At 45.1% G+C, this 19,121-nt stretch overlaps 1 protein-coding gene across 1 annotated transcript in view; it reads right to left on the bottom strand.

Moving 5' to 3' along the window:
• Nucleotides 1-19,121, bottom strand: part of LOC117500756 (receptor for retinol uptake stra6-like) — a 68,096-nt gene that overhangs the window by 27,544 nt on the left and 21,431 nt on the right. The window contains exons 6-11 of the mRNA XM_034159532.1: nt 10,987-11,094; nt 9,073-9,140; nt 8,055-8,134; nt 6,210-6,271; nt 5,954-6,116; nt 5,444-5,519 (exon numbers count right to left, since the gene is read on the bottom strand). Coding sequence (XP_034015423.1) covers nt 5,444-5,519; nt 5,954-6,116; nt 6,210-6,271; nt 8,055-8,134; nt 9,073-9,140; nt 10,987-11,094 — 557 coding nt within the window. The remainder of the gene's footprint in view (nt 1-5,443; nt 5,520-5,953; nt 6,117-6,209; nt 6,272-8,054; nt 8,135-9,072; nt 9,141-10,986; nt 11,095-19,121) is intronic.

Here is a 19,121-nt window from a genome sequence, read left to right on the forward strand (position 1 = left end):
CAACCGCTTAGAGGAACACCGTCGGGAGCAGGGCGGGGGGCATGACCGGGCACGAGCCGTCCCTCTTCCTTCCGGGTCCGAAAGGGTGCCATCGTCCCCACGCTCCACAGCCAGAGGGCCCCGTGTGGCAACAGCTCCCCCTGCTGACGAAGCTATGGACACGAGCAGGGCCAAAGTGAAACCAAATGACAGACAAAGGAGGCTGGCCCGCAGGGAGTGTTTTGTCTGTGGCTCTAGTGGTCATATACAGAGGAACTGCCCCAAACGGTCAAACGACAAACGCCCGTCCTTAGAAACTGGGCTAAGGGTGGGCCATAACATGCATGCGGGGAAGCCCCGTAGATCCGCACGAATCCCAGTCACGATCCTTAGTGAGGAGTTAACCCTTCACGCCCCAGCACTCGTAGACACGGGGTCGGAAGGGAATCTGCTGGACAGCAGATGGGCAAAGGAAGTAGGGCTCCCTCTGGTGGCTCTGCCTTCACCTTTGAAGGTACGGGCACTAGATGGCACCCTTCTTCCATTAATCACACACCAGACACAGCCCGTGACATTGGTTGTGTCTGGGAATCACAGGGAGGAGATTGTGTTTTATGTAACACCTTCTACCTCCCGAGTGATTTTGGGTTTTCCATGGGTGTTGAAACACAATCCCCGGATTGATTGGCCGTCTGGGGTTGTGACGCAGTGGAGCGAAACCTGCCACCGGGAGTGTTTAGGATCCTCAGTTCCACCCGGTGTGACAGCTAAAGAGGAGGTCAAAGTCCCCCCCAATCTGACGGCGGTACCGGAGGAGTACCACGATCTTGCTGACGTCTTCAGCAAAGATCTGGCACTCGCCCTTCCCCCGCACCGACCGTATGATTGCGCCATCGATTTGATCCTGGGCGCTGAGTATCCGTCCAGCAGGCTGTACAACCTCTCACGTCCGGAACGCGAATCAATGGAGACCTACATCCGGGACTTCTTAGCTGCCGGGTTGATCCGGAACTCCATCTCTCCGATGGGCGCGGGTTTCTTTTTTGTGGGTAAGAAGGACGGCGGACTCCGTCCATGCATCGATTACAGAGGGCTGACCGAGATTACGGTTCGCAATCGATACCCATTACCTCTGTTGGATTCGGTGTTCACGCCCCTGCATGGAGCCCAAATATTCACCAAACTCGATCTTAGGAATGCGTACCACTTGGTTCGGATCCGGAAGGGAGACGAGTGGAAGACGGCATTTAACACCCCCTTAGGTCACTTTGAGTACCTGGTCATGCCATTCGGCCTCACAAACGCCTCCGCGATGTTCCAAGCGTTGGTTAATGACGTCTTGCGGGACTTCTTGCATCGGTTTGTCTTCGTATATCTAGACGACATACTCATCTTTTCTCCGGACCCTGAGACTCATGTCCAGCATGTACGTCAGGTCCTACAGCGGTTGTTGGAGAACCGGCTGTTTGTGAAGGGCGAGAAGTGCGAGTTTCACCGCACTTCTTTGTCCTTCCTGGGGTTCATCATCTCCTCCAACTCCGTCGCCCCTGATCCGGCCAAGGTTGCGGCGGTGAGAGATTGGCCCCAACCAACAAGCCGTAGGAAGCTGCAACAGTTCCTCGGCTTTGCAAATTTCTACAGGAGGTTCATTAAGGGCTACAGTCATGTAGTTAGCCCCCTGACAGCCCTGACCTCCACTAAGGTCCCCTTCACCTGGTCGGATCGGTGCAAAGCCGCATTTAGGGAGTTGAAACGCCGGTTCTCGTCTGCACCAGTTCTGGTGCACCCTGATCCTAATCGCCAGTTCACAGTGGAAGTGGATGCCTCTGACTCAGGGATAGGAGCCATGCTGTCCCAGAGCGGGGAGTCCAATAAGGTTCTCCACCCTTGTGCCTATTTTTCCCGCAGGTTGACCCCGGCTGAGAGGAACTATGACGTTGGCAATCGGGAACTCCTGGCGGTGAAGGAGGCTCTTGAAGAGTGGAGACACCTGTTGGAGGGAGCGACGGTGCCCTTCACGGTTTTCACGGACCATCGGAACCTGGAGTACATCCGGACTGCCAAGTGGCTGATCCCCAGGCAAGCCTGCTGGTCACTGTTCTTCGGGCGCTTTGACTTCCAGATTACATACCGCCCCCGGACCAAGAACCAACGATCGAATGCCCTGTCCCGGGTGCATGAAGAGGAGGCCAAGGCCGAGTTGTCAGACCCCACAGAGACCATCATCCCCGAGTCCACTGTCGTGGCCACTCTCACCTGGGACGTGGAGAAGACCGTCCGGGAGGCCCTGACACGGAACCCGGACCCGGGGACCAGCCCGAAGAACAAACTGTACGTCCCACCAGAGGCCAGAGCTGCGGTTTTGGACTTCTGTCATGGTTCCAAGCTCTCCTGTCATCCCGGGGTGTGCAGAACCATGGCAGTGGTCCAGCAGCGCTTCTGGTGGGCGTCTATGGAGGCCGACGTCCGGGACTATGTCCAGGCCTGTACCACCTGTGCCAGGGGCAAGGCTGACCATAAGAGGACTTCGGGACTCCTCCAGCCCCTACCGGTACCTCACCGCCCACCAGCCCGGGCAGGAGGTGTGGTTATCAACCAAGGACATCCCGCTGCAAGTGGAATCACAGAAACTCAAAGACAGGTTTATCGGACCGTTTCCCATCCTCAAAGTCGTCAGTCCGGCCGCAGTGAAGCTAAAGCTGCCAGCTTCACTGCGGATCCACCCGGTGTTCCACGTGTCACATCTCAAACCCCATCACACCTCACCACTCTGCACCCCTGGACCTGCACCGCCTCCTGCCCGGATCATCGACGGGGAGCCGGCATGGACCGTGCGTCGGCTCCTGGATGTCCGTCGTAAGGGTCGGGGGTTCCAGTATCTGGTGGACTGGGAGGGGTATGGACCCGAAGAACGCTCCTGGGTGAAGAGGAGCTTCATCCTGGACCCGGCCCTCCTGGCCGATTTCTACAACAGTCACCCGGACAAGCCAGGTCGGGCCAGGAGGCGCCCGTTGAGGGGAGGGTCCTGTTGTGTGGGCCGCTGAAGAGGAGGTACTGCTGGCCCACCACCACCAGTTGGCGCCCTGCTTGGAGTGCGGGCTTCAAGCACGAGAGGGCGCCGAAACTAGTGGAGTGACAGCTGTCACATTATCAACACCAGCTGTCACTCATCTACGTCATCCTCCATAAAAGCCAGACTGCAACTCCACCTTCCCGCCGAGAAATCAGCTACCATTCAGGTAATTTTCTCTGCTGACTTAAAACATTGAGTAATAATCTGAAGTTCTTTGCAGCCGTTTTCCTGTGGTGTTTTCCTTATCTGTGTGATTGGCGTTTGGTGTGATCAGCGACGGCTTCGCTTCACACCCCAACCAGATAAGTGATTAGACAGGAGCTGCAGGAGTGTGTGATTGGAGGTGGAGGTGCTCCCTCCCAAAAGAACACTGACTGTGGGATTACTGAGTGTGCGAACTCACACTCATCAATACTGTTTCTGTTCTCTGCCAGCAGTACCGGGTCTGACTGCTGAAGACAGTGGCCACCTGGGGCGCAGGGCTTGGCGGCTCCGGTGTTCTTCAGATCCGTTGGTGGTGGAAGCTGTATGGGATCCGGCTCTTCTCTCGCCAGATGTCTTCTATCTTCGAGCCTGCCCACCCGTCACCTTGTGTATAATTGACATTCCACAATATTGTTATTGTCTGTACTTCGTTGTGCGATTCACAACATTAAATTGATACTTTTTGGCTTATCCATTGTCCATTCATTAACGCCCCCTGTTGTGGGTCCGTGTCACGACACCTTCCCAACAACAAATTATGTATAAAGTCAAACATAAACTCATGTCCAAGATCTGTTTAAAATGAGGGATTCCAGCTACAATTTGAGAGGGACATTAATATTTGAGAAACTAAGGATCAGAACTACTGCAAAAAGTCATTGTGTTTCCGTTAAGGGTGTTAATATTTGAAATAATTGTCCTGATAATATTAAGTTACTTGGTACCTTAGTCGGCTTTAAAAGGCTTTGCAAAAATAATATACTTACCTGTTATAGCTTGGAAAATTAGGTTTACCATTTTGTTGTGTTTGGGTTTATGCACTGTTGCTCATTTGGTTGTGTTTTAAAATTTTGTGCACTGTCTAGAGTTGTTTTGTTTGTGCACATTTCTTTTGTATTGTTGTTATGAGTATATATATATTTATATATGTATACATTCTTTACTTCTTTATTTTTTATGGTATAAGGGGAGGGTATCTATAAGCTTTGCTTCTGCCTTCACCCTTTCAGCCACACGGGTTCATTGCATGTTGTTCTTTTTATGAGTGTGTTATTGTCTGTGTTGTTATTCTGTGTGCTGAATAAATTCATTCATTCATTCATTCATTCAAAAAAATTATTCATTCATGTTTGCTGCCTCAAATTACTGTGATATTCATGCCCATGGTGACTGTATGTAAACCTCCGGCCAGAACTGTAGCTTGCTCGCCTAATTAATTCAAACAAACCATTTCTTTTTAACTTGCATTTACAACACCAAGTTTAGATTGTATTACTGCATGAACTAATAAAAATTGTATTCAACATATATAATTACGGATGACTGACAATTTTTGCCTCAGCCTGGACATTTAAAGGGTCATAAAGGTTTTACTTTTAAATCTATTTATTCGATGTTCTTATTATTTCATAGTTTCATGGTTTTGCAAGGTAGGACTCTGCCATATGGAAAACATAAGACTGAAATGTTTAATTTTTAGAACATATTACTCAGATTATAGCTCTGATTCGTACTTGGATCATGGAGACCTCTTGGGAAGACCAGCAGCTGTGTGTGTGTTTCTCCAGGTAAAACTCAAGTTGCATCAGGAAGGGCATTCGGCATAAAAATGTGTGCCAAATCCCAATGTGACTATAAACTGGATCCACTGTCGCGACTGTGTACAACATTAGTCATCAGGAGATGACATAAGCCCCCGAGTCCTCACATGTTGGGGATCACCCAAGTCCACCCTTATGTTAAATATGAATGAAATTGGTCAACTGGTTCATGAGACATTTTGTTAAGGGTGGCAATGACTATATCTTGAATATCTCACTGTGACCTTGAAATCAACTCCAACATCACTGTAATCACCTGTTGTTGGGGGATCGTCCAAGTACACTATTATGTTAAATATGAATGAAATTGGTCAACTGGTTCTTGAGATATCGCACAAACAAGCTAATATGGACAGACGGACAGAAGGACGGGCTGATCGCTAAACAGTATCCCGCCATATTTCATACCAGGGGGATAAAAAAAAGGGGGCACCCAAAAGACAATACAACAACTCAGATTATAGCTCCATTTCGTTTAAATTTAATTGCAAAACTTTGATCTTTGGATTACCTCCCGGTGCTACATCAAACTATGTTCCTGGTCCCCACCTAACTGTTCATCTCTATGAGTTTGGTGTGTACTCACCGGTGAAGCACCATGGACTTCATAAGCATGATGAGACTGAGCAAACAAGACAGGGTCATGGCACAGAGGTAGCACACTAACAAACAAAAAAAAACAGAAAAGTAAAATCTAATTTGGTTTCTTCTTATTTATAAAGTTTAACATTCATCCACCAATCTTCAAACTGTTCATTATTCCAATGAGTAATTACTTAAAACACTCAGTAGTAAATGAATCACACTACTTAGCAATTCCAAAGCCTCAGTAAATATTTAGTAAGAATATCAAAGTGATCAAATTCAATAGCATGAGCTTTTAGTACCATCAGTTAGTGATATTCAAGAGTATCATTTAGTAATTGATGAAGAGTCTGAGTTATTTAGTAAATTAACAGCAGTAAGCAGTAATTACAAAACAACAGGAGTAAAGATGGACAACTATTAATTCAAGAATCGAATGAAGGTGAGGTAGAGTCGATTTACAGACAGAATATTTAATTTGAAATATCTGGGGACATTTAAAACCACATACCCTCCAGCAACCAAGTGTAGAAAGTCAGAATCCTGACAACCTCCATCCTGTCGTCTGATAGGATAATCCCAAACCCAAGTAACAGGAAGGCAATGTTTTCATCAATACCAGCACGAACAATATGGAGGGTGGGGATTACAAGGACGACTAACAGCAATGCCACCTGATGCAAAAAACACAAAGGAAGACATCTGTAACAGACTTCAGTCCGATTTAAAAGATGAAAGTACAAAAGCTGAGCCAATGGAAAACTTACATGATATACTGCAAGAAATGCAACAAACGCTGATACAGCGAGCTTCAGAGGGAAGTGGAACACTGAAAGAGAAATGAAAGTATTTAGAGAAATTTCATCTTATTATGCACATTTATTATCCATATCACTCCACTAGTGGCTATTAATGAAATTACTTTGTACTTGTTTTTTTAAAGCGTGTTAACCATCACATGTGAGACCTGTTTCACACCACGTGCTTCGGAGGCGCATGGTGGCTGCAGAGCACATATATATGTCAGGTTTGGCAGCTGTGTTAACAGGTTATAGTTTGCACATGGACTGAGACAAGTGTTGCAGAAGCACGGTATACATCTGTCCTCACAGCTGCTGTGACACTCAAAATTCAGAGTGGCATCAATTTCTATACATACTGCTTATGCATGCAATGATGCATAGGTACAGGTATTTGGCATTGTGACATCAGGCCAGCAGAATCATATAATTAATTTTGACCATTTCAAAAGTCTTTGCTTGATCAGAAGTTCATTTCAAGTTGCTGGTCTGTAATTCTGCTATCTTATATTTGTTCTTCATGTAATGATTTATGTATACCACCAGATATGAGGGTCAGCTGAAACATTCTGAATCCATGTCATTATTTCAATAACAAACAAGATATCAAAGTGAAACTGGAACAAGAATAATTCTTTACATATTGACTATCGCTACACCAAATGGTTTCCGCCTGCAATTTTAGCTTTTGAAACAGCAATGAATTTCTCACAGCACAGGGTTGTACACCTGCAGACATTCATCAGCAAAATGTTTTCTATAGCAATGCTTGTGTGGATGTTAGTACAGAGAGTTGGAGGGCAAGAAGTCTGACAATTGGTCTGACCAACATTTGGACACTTTATGACTGCTCTGCGTACATGCTTGAAGCAGGTTCCTCCTGGAAAGGACAAAGTTTTCGGAATGACAATGTTCGTCAATGAACACAGGATGCATTGCAGCGGCTCAAATTTGATCTTATCTTATTATTGCGGTGCTAAAATTTGATCTTATTTTATTTTTATCTTACCACACCTCCCATTCGGTCTGGATCTCGCACCCTCCAATTTTTTTCCCTTTTCCCCAAGCTGAAAGAACACCTAAAGGGACACAGTTACACTAATGATGCAGAGGTGCAAGCAGCTGCTGTGTGTCACTGGTGCCAAGAGAAGACACCAGATTTCTTCATCAGTGACTTACAGAAAACTTGTTCGGTGTTGGTGTAAATGTGAGGAAAGGGAAGGTGACTGCATGGAAAAGCAATGACACTGCCAGATGGAGACCTTTCCAAGCTTTAAGCAGATATGCAATTCATGTGAGTATCTTGTTTGCTATTGCTTGTTATCTTGCTTGTTGGGGAGGTGATGGTCTGGTGGATAAGCGGTGGGCTTGAAACCAGAGGATCCTCAGTTCAAGCTGCCATCTGGTTGGAAAAACCAATAAGGGCCCTTGGGCAAGGTCCTTAATTCCAAAGTTGCTCCCCATGTGTAGTGAGCGCCTTGCATGACAGCACCTGACATCTGTGTGTGTGTGTGTGTGTGTGTGTGTGTGTGTGTGTGTGTGTGTGTGTGTGTGTGTGTGTGTGTGTGTGTGTGTGTGTGTGTGTGTTTATATATATATATATATATATATATATATATATATATATATATATATATATATATATATATATATATATATATATATATATATATATATATATATATATATATATATATATATATATATATATTGACCCTTTTACATACCAAAAATAAAACATTTGCTTTCCCATGGATTTAAAATGGGCGTTGTAATAAAGAAGCATATGAATATGTAAGTAGATGTCTGCACCTTTTTCTGGTATGTATATGTAACTCTTGGGCACCTCCAGGATTCTCTGTGACAGCGTTGGTTTGTCTGTAGAAGAAGAGCTGCAGTATAAAAACACAGAAGATATGAAAGCTACAGAGTGCCACATACTTTGATACACCAAACATATAGCCTAATGTAGTCTTCAGCTAATATTTAATAAGGGAGTGATTCTCACTCAGCTACAGAAGCTTGTAACTCCTGCAGAGCTGTGTATCTTGGTGACTTCCCTCACTAGTCGTCTTCTTCTTGTATGGTCACACAGATTTGCAATAGAGCACCATAATGTTGAATTTCTTAATGATTGGTGAAAATGAAGTCCAAGAAATAATCTGAGTCTTTGAAATGTTCGTGTACACATATAACGACTTGTCTAAAGAAAATTGGCTGTAAAAGTGATGATGTGAATTTCTAAATGATTCATTCCACATTTTTAGTTAAACCTTTTTAATTAGAGCTGAAAAGCTACACTTCAATCCTTTTTTTAATGTAATTTCAACTTTAATTTGTTGGTGTGCAGAGTCAAAAATTAATAATAAAAAAATACTTATACTTATTGATCTGACTGTATGTTCATTCACAGTGACACCGTTAGAAGGAGCTCGTTCGCTCCGTCAGCATTCAGCCTGGTTGATCCAAATTCACATTATCAGGAGAGAATTCAAAAGTGACTCCTGTAAAAAGCTGTATGGGAGCCTTCTACTTGAACAGTAACACCATAAAAGATCCACTGTCTCTGTGTTATTTTTAAAAGAATACAATTTAAGTGGGTAGGAAATTATGACTGGCCAAGTGTGTGTGTGTGTGTGTGTGTGTGTGTGTGTGTGTGTGTGTGTGTGTGTGTGTGTGTGTGTGTGTGTGTGTGTGTGTGTGTGTGTGTGTGTGTGTGTGTGTGTGTGTGTGTGTGTGTGTGTGTGTGTGTGTCTATATATATACATAGCTTTATGCTTTTACTGGAGGAGCTTTTAAGAAATAAAATGAGCATGTTCTCTCCATTCACCTGTCATTGGAGGACTTTTTCTGAAAAAGTAATTTCACATAGTTGGTGTAGTACCTGCTGTCAAGATCCTGCAAGAAAATAAAAAAAAAAAGTATAGAATTAACATGTAGAATAACCTATGTAGTAGTTTAACAGGAAAGGGGGAGAACAAGCAACACTGTGATGAAATAATACTGTAATGTGTGAATTTAATAATGGGGTATAATTCGTGCTTGAATATGGAAAAGAACATCTTCAGAACATTTCAAATAAACATTATTTTTATTGGGGCAGCACAGTGGATTAGTGGTTAGCTCTGATCCCTCACAGCAAGAAGGTTGTTGGATTGCTCCCCCTTATTATTTATTTATTTTATTTTTAATTTTTTTTTTTTTTTTTTGGCACACACACAAAAACTTAACAAAGAAATTTCTCACAAGACCAAACAAAGAAAAACAAAAGCAAACAAAACCTCAAGCAATTGCAAAAAAAACTATTAGTATTAGTGCAAGAGAAAGCTATGACCTTAGACAACAGCAGAAGGTCTTTCACAATAATAATAATAATACAAATACAACCCCAATTCCAATGAAGTTGGGACGTTGTGTAAAATGTAAATAAAAACAGAATACAATGATTTTTAAATCCTCTTCAACCCATATTCAATTGAATACACCACAAAGACAAGATATTTAATGTTCAAACAGATAAACTTTATTGTTTTTGTGCAAATATTTGCTCATTTTGAAATGGATGCCCGGTAACACGTTTCAAAAAAGCTGGGACAGTAGTATGTTTACCACTGTGTTACATCACCTTTCCTTCTAACAACACTCAATAAGCGTTTGTGATCTGAGGACACTAATTGTTGAAGGTTTGTAGGTGGAATTCTTTCCCATTCTTGCTTGATGTACAACTTCAGTTGTTCAACAGTCCGGGGTCTCCGTTGTCGTATTTTGCGCTTCATAATGCGCCACACATTTTCAATGGGCAACAGGTCTGGACTGCAGGCAGGTCAGTCTAGTACCCGCACTATTTTACTACGAAGCCACGCTGTTGTAACACGTGCAGAATGTGGCTTGGCATTGTCTTACTAAAATAAGCAGGGACGTCCCTGAAAAAGACGTTGCTTGGATGGCAGCATGTGTTGCTCCAAAACCTGGATGGACCTTTCAGCATTGATGGTGCCATCACATATAAATACAATAGCAATATAACAAGTGCAATACTGTTGTAATAGTGTCCAGTTTGCATAGTAAAAGACATCAAGGTATCAAGATTTTTTTACATCAAGTTAATTAATCATATCATCGCCATAATAAAACAATAAATGTAGCATTGTATAATGCAGAATTATAAATTCTGGACAGTCTCTATGTTTTCATGTTGCCATGTTTGAAAATCCATTTAACCATAGTTTTCTAACAATAATTTGTTCCCTGAGCCTGTCTGTAAAGACCCACCCCAGATGAGAGAGGTCTGTTCTTTCTCCCTCTCTGTCTTTTACTTGCTCCACCTTTCAGAGTGTCTAAAGGCATGCCAAACCCCAGGATTGAAGTAGAAAAGAAAAAAAGATTTCCCTCTTTATTTGCACATCAGATTTTTTTTTTTCCTCAATGTGTTTTAGAAATTAGCAGAATAAAGCTGTTGTTGAAACAAATACCTTGTTGTTTGGGTAAATCTAGAGAGAATAACAATCCTAACATCATAATCTGTCCCAGGATGCTGAGTTAAATCCACTTTATTCTTCAGAATCAGCTTAACATAATCATGTTGGACATAGCACAAATTCCAACATCAGCTGCATCAGAGGCTCAACAAGATTCGTTTACACTAATTGTATCAGGAATATTTTCGGTGGCCATGGCACAGACATGGAAACGTTAATGCTTTTTTCCCCCACGAAAAAAGCTTTACTGGAGTGAGTTATTGTACCTGATCAGACTTTGGCCCTTTGATAAAAAGCAAAGGAAACTGGATGCAGAGATACAAAAGACAGCCCAGCTGAGGAAGACTAGCAAGCAGAGAGTAGAATTTATAGATCTGTGGACAGAAAACAGACACAAATCACATTTATGCAATCAGATTTCCCAAATGGCAAGGAAAAAAAAATACCCTTTCCTTCCAAACCACATTGTTTAAAGGTGTCTGAAGATTTTCTAAAGGAGGCCAGATTAGTCCCTGTGAAAAATCCTAAAGGATGACTGCACCTTCTCACATGTACTTAAATTACAATGTCCTGTCATTAAAAAAGAAATAAATAAAAAGGAAAACAAATTTTACTGAAAATCCTGGCTAAATATAGGAATACAAGAAAAAAACAGTAAAACGTCAAAGGAAGCAGAAAACACAACATATATTTAAAAAAAAAAAAAAAAAAACCCTTCTCTCTGTCTCTGTGCCAGAACAGCCCAGTCTCATTTTTTTTTTTTCGTGCTCCCGGCACGAAATGAGTCAAATTTTTGTGACGGGGTTTTATTTAACTCACTATTACTAACCCTACTCCAACCCGCAACCTTAACCTTAAACATAACCTAATCCTACTCCTTCCCCCCACCCTAACCATAACCACCCCGACCCCCCCGACCACTTTTAATTTCGTGCAGCCATCACGGAATGAATGAGCATGAATTTGTGCTGACGTGACCAAAATGAGGCACTTTTCATAACAATATCACGAACCAATAGATTAATGTATATTTCGTGCTCCTGAATCACAACTTGCCGTGAGACAGGGTTGGTCAAAATGACTTGTGTGTAATTCCAAGTCTTCCCATATCCACTGTGCTCTTGTGTCTCTATTATTGAACATTGCTACCTGTCCCTGACTGCTCCTTTGGGCTCTGGCAGAGGTCAGGAGGTCAGACAGGAGGTCAAAAAACACTGTTTTGACCTCCTGTCTGTCATAGAGACCTGCCTCTATGTTTTGACCTCCTGTCTGTCATAGAGACCTGTCTCTGTGTTTTGACCTCCTGCATGTCATAGAGACCTGTCTCTGTGTTTTGACCTCCTGTCTGTCATAGAGACCTGCCTCTGTGTTTTGACCTCTTGTCTGTCATCGTGACCTGCCTCTGTTTTGACCTCCTGTCTGTCATAGAGACCTGTCTCTGTGTTTTGACCTCCTGCATGTCATAGAGACCTGCCTCTGTGTTTTTACCTTCTATCTGTCATAGAGACCTGCCTCTGTGTTTTGACCTCCTGCATGTCATAGAGACCTGCCTCTGTGTTTTGACCTCCTGCATGTCATAGAGACCTGCCTCTGTGTTTTGACCTCCTGCATGTCATAGAGACCTGCCTCTGTGTTTTGACCTCCTGTCTGTCATAGAGACCTGCCTCTGTGTTTTGACCTCCTGCATGTCATAGAGACCTGCCTCTGTGTTTTGACCTCCTGTCTGTCATAGAGACCTGCCTCTGTGTTTTTACCTTCTATCTGTCATAGAGACCTGCCTCTGTTTTTTGACCTACTGCATGTCATAGAGACCTGTCTCTGTGTTTTGACCTTCTATCTGTCATAGAGACCTGCCTCTGTGTTTTGACCTCCTGCATGTCATAGAGACCTGCCTCTGTGTTTTGACCTCCTGTCTGTCATAGAGACCTGCCTCTGTGTTTTGACCTCCTGCATGTCATAGAGACCTGCCTCTGTGTTTTGACCTCCTGCATGTCATAGAGACCTGCCTCTGTGTTTTGACCTCCTGTCTGTCATAGAGACCTGCCTCTGTGTTTTTACCTTCTATCTGTCATAGAGACCTGCCTCTGTTTTTTGACCTACTGCATGTCATAGAGACCTGTCTCTGTGTTTTGACCTTCTATCTGTCATAGAGACCTGTCTCTGTGTTTTGTCCTCCTGCATGTCATAGAGACCTGCCTCTGTGTTTTGTCCTCCTGTCTGTCATAGAGACCTGTCTCTGTGTTTTGACCTCCTGCATGTCATAGAGACCTGCCTCTGTGTTTTTACCTTCTATCTGTCATAGAGACCTGTCTCTGTGTTTTGTCCTCCTGTCTGTCATAGAGACCTGCCTCTGTGTTTTGACCTCCTGCATGTCATAGAGACCTGCCTCTGTGTTTTTACCTTCTATCTGTCATAGAGACCTGCCTCTGTGTTTTTACCTTCTATCTGTCATAGAGACCTGTCTCTGTGTTTTGTCCTCCTGCATGTCATAGAGACCTGCCTCTGTGTTTTGTCCTCCTGTCTGTCATAGAGACCTGTCTCTGTGTTTTGACCTCCTGTCTGTCATAGAGACCTGTCTCTGTGTTTTGTCCTCCTGCATGTCATAGAGACCTGCCTCTGTGTTTTGACCTCCTGTCTGTCATAGAGACCTGTCTCTGTGTTTTGACCTCCTGTCTGTCATAGAGACCTGTCTCTGTGTTTTGTCCTCCTGCCTGTCATAGAGACCTGCCTCTGTGTTTTGTCCTCCTGTCTGTCATAGAGACCTGTCTCTGTGTTTTGACCTCCTGTCTGTCATAGAGACCTGCCTCTGTGTTTTGACCTCCTGCATGTCATAGAGACCTGCCTCTGTGTTTTGACCTCCTGCATGTCATAGAGACCTGCCTCTGTTTTTTGACCTACTGCATGTCATAGAGACCTGTCTCTGTGTTTTGACCTTCTATCTGTCATAGAGACCTGTCTCTGTGTTTTGACCTCCTGCATGCCATAGAGACCTGTCTCTGTGTTTTGACCTCCTGTCTGCCATAGAGAGCTGCCTCTATTTTGACCTCCTGTCTGTCATAGAGACCTGTCTCTGTGTTTTGACCTCCTGTCTGCCATAGAGACCTGCCTCTGTTTTGCCTTCCTGTCTGTCATTGCGACCTGCCTCTGTGTTCTGACCTCTTGTCTGTCATCGTGACCTGCCTCTGTTTTGACCTCCTGTCTGTCATAGAGACCTGCCTCTGTTTTTTGTCCTCCTGTCTGTCATAGAGACCTGCCTCTGTGTTTTTACCTCCTGTCTGCCATAGAGACCTGCCTCTGTGTTTTGACCTCCTGTCTGTCATAGAGACCTGCCTCTGTGTTTTTACCTCCTGTCTGCCATAGAGACCTGCCTCTGTGTTTTGACCTCCTGTCTGCCATAGAGACCTGCCTCTGTGTTTTGACCTTCTATCTGTCATAGAGACCTGTCTCTGTGTTTTGACCTCCTGCATGTCATAGAGACCTGTCTCTGTGTTTTGTCCTCCTGTCTGTCATAGAGACCTGCCTCTGTGTTTTGTCCTCCTGCATGTCATAGAGACCTGTCTCTGTGTTTTGTCCTCCTGCATGTCATAGAGACCTGCCTCTGTGTTTTGACCTCCTGTCTGTCATAGAGACCTGTCTCTGTGTTTTGTCCTCCTGTCTGTCATAGAGACCTGCCTCTGTGTTTTGTCCTCCTGCATGTCATAGAGACCTGTCTCTGTGTTTTGTCCTCCTGCATGTCATAGAGACCTGTCTCTGTGTTTTGTCCTCCTGTCTGTCATAGAGACCTGCCTCTGTGTTTTGACCTCCTGTCTGTCATAGAGACCTGTCTCTGTGTTTTGTCCTCCTGCATGTCATAGAGACCTGCCTCTGTGTTTTGTCCTCCTGTCTGTCATAGAGACCTGCCTCTGTGTTTTTACCTCCTGTCTGCCATAGAGACCTGCCTCTGTGTTTTGACCTCCTGTCTGCCATAGAGACCTGCCTCTGTGTTTTGACCTTCTATCTGTCATAGAGACCTGTCTCTGTGTTTTGACCTCCTGCATGTCATAGAGACCTGTCTCTGTGTTTTGACCTCCTGTCTGCCATAGAGAGCTGCCTCTGTTTTGACCTCCTGTCTGTCATAGAGACCTGTCTCTGTTTTGCCCTCCTGTCTGTCATTGCGACCTGCCTCTGTGTTTTGACCTCTTGTCTGTCATTGTGACCTGCCTCTGTTTTGACCTCCTGTCTGTCATAGAGACCTGCCTCTGTTTTTTGTCCTCCTGTCTGTCATAGAGACCTGCCTCTGTGTTTTTACCTCCTGTCTGCCATAGAGACCTGCCTCTGTGTTTTGACCTCCTGTCTGCCATAGAGACCTGCCTCTGTGTTTTGACCTTCTATCTGTCATAGAGACCTGTCTCTGTGTTTTGACCTCCTGCATGTCATAGAGACCTGTCTCTGTGTTTTGACCTCCTGTCTGTCATAGAGACCTGCCTCTGTGTTTTGACCTCTTGTCTGTCATCGTGACCTGCCTCTGTTTTGACCTCCTGTCTGTCATAGAGACCTGTCTCTGTGTTTTGACCTCCTGCATGTCATAGAGACCTGCCTCTGTGTTTTTACCTTCTATCTGTCATAGAGACCTGCCTCTGTGTTTTGACCTCCTGCATGTCATAGAGACCTGCCTCTGTGTTTTGACCTCCTGCATGTCATAGAGACCTGCCTCTGTGTTTTGACCTCCTGCATGTCATAGAGACCTGCCTCTGTGTTTTGACCTCCTGTCTGTCATAGAGACCTGCCTCTGTGTTTTGACCTCCTGCATGTCATAGAGACCTGCCTCTGTGTTTTGACCTCCTGTCTGTCATAGAGACCTGCCTCTGTGTTTTTACCTTCTATCTGTCATAGAGACCTGCCTCTGTTTTTTGACCTACTGCATGTCATAGAGACCTGTCTCTGTGTTTTGACCTTCTATCTGTCATAGAGACCTGCCTCTGTGTTTTGACCTCCTGCATGTCATAGAGACCTGCCTCTGTGTTTTGACCTCCTGTCTGTCATAGATACCTGCCTCTGTGTTTTGACCTCCTGCATGTCATAGAGACCTGCCTCTGTGTTTTGACCTCCTGCATGTCATAGAGACCTGCCTCTGTGTTTTGACCTCCTGTCTGTCATAGAGACCTGCCTCTGTGTTTTTACCTTCTATCTGTCATAGAGACCTGCCTCTGTTTTTTGACCTACTGCATGTCATAGAGACCTGTCTCTGTGTTTTGACCTTCTATCTGTCATAGAGACCTGTCTCTGTGTTTTGTCCTCCTGCATGTCATAGAGACCTGCCTCTGTGTTTTGTCCTCCTGTCTGTCATAGAGACCTGTCTCTGTGTTTTGACCTCCTGCATGTCATAGAGACCTGCCTCTGTGTTTTTACCTTCTATCTGTCATAGAGACCTGTCTCTGTGTTTTGTCCTCCTGTCTGTCATAGAGACCTGCCTCTGTGTTTTGACCTCCTGCATGTCATAGAGACCTGCCTCTGTGTTTTTACCTTCTATCTGTCATAGAGACCTGCCTCTGTGTTTTTACCTTCTATCTGTCATAGAGACCTGTCTCTGTGTTTTGTCCTCCTGCATGTCATAGAGACCTGCCTCTGTGTTTTGTCCTCCTGTCTGTCATAGAGACCTGTCTCTGTGTTTTGACCTCCTGTCTGTCATAGAGACCTGTCTCTGTGTTTTGTCCTCCTGCATGTCATAGAGACCTGCCTCTGTGTTTTGACCTCCTGTCTGTCATAGAGACCTGTCTCTGTGTTTTGACCTCCTGTCTGTCATAGAGACCTGTCTCTGTGTTTTGTCCTCCTGCCTGTCATAGAGACCTGCCTCTGTGTTTTGTCCTCCTGTCTGTCATAGAGACCTGTCTCTGTGTTTTGACCTCCTGTCTGTCATAGAGACCTGCCTCTGTGTTTTGACCTCCTGCATGTCATAGAGACCTGCCTCTGTGTTTTGACCTCCTGCATGTCATAGAGACCTGCCTCTGTTTTTTGACCTACTGCATGTCATAGAGACCTGTCTCTGTGTTTTGACCTTCTATCTGTCATAGAGACCTGTCTCTGTGTTTTGACCTCCTGCATGCCATAGAGACCTGTCTCTGTGTTTTGACCTCCTGTCTGCCATAGAGAGCTGCCTCTATTTTGACCTCCTGTCTGTCATAGAGACCTGTCTCTGTGTTTTGACCTCCTGTCTGCCATAGAGACCTGCCTCTGTTTTGCCTTCCTGTCTGTCATTGCGACCTGCCTCTGTGTTCTGACCTCTTGTCTGTCATCGTGACCTGCCTCTGTTTTGACCTCCTGTCTGTCATAGAGACCTGCCTCTGTTTTTTGTCCTCCTGTCTGTCATAGAGACCTGCCTCTGTGTTTTTACCTCCTGTCTGCCATAGAGACCTGCCTCTGTGTTTTGACCTCCTGTCTGTCATAGAGACCTGCCTCTGTGTTTTTACCTCCTGTCTGCCATAGAGACCTGCCTCTGTGTTTTGACCTCCTGTCTGCCATAGAGACCTGCCTCTGTGTTTTGACCTTCTATCTGTCATAGAGACCTGTCTCTGTGTTTTGACCTCCTGCATGTCATAGAGACCTGTCTCTGTGTTTTGTCCTCCTGTCTGTCATAGAGACCTGCCTCTGTGTTTTGTCCTCCTGCATGTCATAGAGACCTGTCTCTGTGTTTTGTCCTCCTGCATGTCATAGAGACCTGCCTCTGTGTTTTGACCTCCTGTCTGTCATAGAGACCTGTCTCTGTGTTTTGTCCTCCTGTCTGTCATAGAGACCTGCCTCTGTGTTTTGTCCTCCTGCATGTCATAGAGACCTGTCTCTGTGTTTTGTCCTCCTGCATGTCATAGAGACCTGTCTCTGTGTTTTGTCCTCCTGTCTGTCATAGAGACCTGCCTCTGTGTTTTGACCTCCTGTCTGTCATAGAGACCTGTCTCTGTGTTTTGTCCTCCTGCATGTCATAGAGACCTGCCTCTGTGTTTTGTCCTCCTGTCTGTCATAGAGACCTGCCTCTGTGTTTTTACCTCCTGTCTGCCATAGAGACCTGCCTCTGTGTTTTGACCTCCTGTCTGCCATAGAGACCTGCCTCTGTGTTTTGACCTTCTATCTGTCATAGAGACCTGTCTCTGTGTTTTGACCTCCTGCATGTCATAGAGACCTGTCTCTGTGTTTTGACCTCCTGTCTGCCATAGAGAGCTGCCTCTGTTTTGACCTCCTGTCTGTCATAGAGACCTGTCTCTGTTTTGCCCTCCTGTCTGTCATTGCGACCTGCCTCTGTGTTTTGACCTCTTGTCTGTCATTGTGACCTGCCTCTGTTTTGACCTCCTGTCTGTCATAGAGACCTGCCTCTGTTTTTTGTCCTCCTGTCTGTCATAGAGACCTGCCTCTGTGTTTTTACCTCCTGTCTGCCATAGAGACCTGCCTCTGTGTTTTGACCTCCTGTCTGCCATAGAGACCTGCCTCTGTGTTTTGACCTTCTATCTGTCATAGAGACCTGTCTCTGTGTTTTGACCTCCTGCATGTCATAGAGACCTGTCTCTGTGTTTTGACCTTCTATCTGTCATAGAGACCTGTCTCTGTGTTTTGACCTCCTGCATGTCATAGAGACCTGTCTCTGTGTTTTGACCTCCTGTCTGCCATAGAGAGCTGCCTCTGTTTTGACCTCCTGTCTGTCATAGAGACCTGCCTCTGTTTTGCCCTCCTGTCTGTCATTGCGACCTGCCTCTGTGTTTTGACCTCTTGTCTGTCATAGAGACCTGCCTCTGTGTTTTTACCTCTTGTCTGTCATCGTGACCTGCCTCTGTTTTGACCTTCTGTCTGTCATAGAGACCTGCCTCTGTGTTTTGACCTCCTGCATGTCATAGAGACCTGCCTCTGTGTTTTTACCTTCTATCTGTCATAGAGACCTGCCTCTGTGTTTTGACCTCCTGTCTGCCATAGAGACCTGCCTCTGTGTTTTGACCTTCTATCTGTCATAGAGACCTGTCTCTGTGTTTTGACCTCCTGCATGTCATAGAGACCTGTCTCTGTGTTTTGACCTCCTGTCTGCCATAGAGACCTGCCTCTGTTTTGACCTCCTGTCTGTCATAGAGACCTGCCTCTGTGTTTTGACCTCCTGCATGTCATAGAGACCTGTCTCTGTGTTTTGACCTCCTGTCTGCCATAGAGACCTGCCTCTGTTTTGACCTCCTGTCTGTCATTGCGACCTGCCTCTGTGTTTTGACCTCCTGTCTGTCATAGAGACCTGCCTCTGTTTTGACCTCCTGTCTGTCATAGAGACCTGCCTCTGTGTTTTGACCTCTTGTCTGTCATCGTGACCTGCCTCTGTTTTGACCTCCTGTCTGTCATAGAGACCTGCCTCTGTTTTGACCTCCTGTCTGTCATAGAGACCTGCCTCTGTGTTTTGACC

The sequence above is a fragment of the Thalassophryne amazonica genome, chromosome 2 (genome assembly GCF_902500255.1).
Source record: "Thalassophryne amazonica chromosome 2, fThaAma1.1, whole genome shotgun sequence".
NCBI lineage: Eukaryota > Metazoa > Chordata > Actinopteri > Batrachoidiformes > Batrachoididae > Thalassophryne > Thalassophryne amazonica.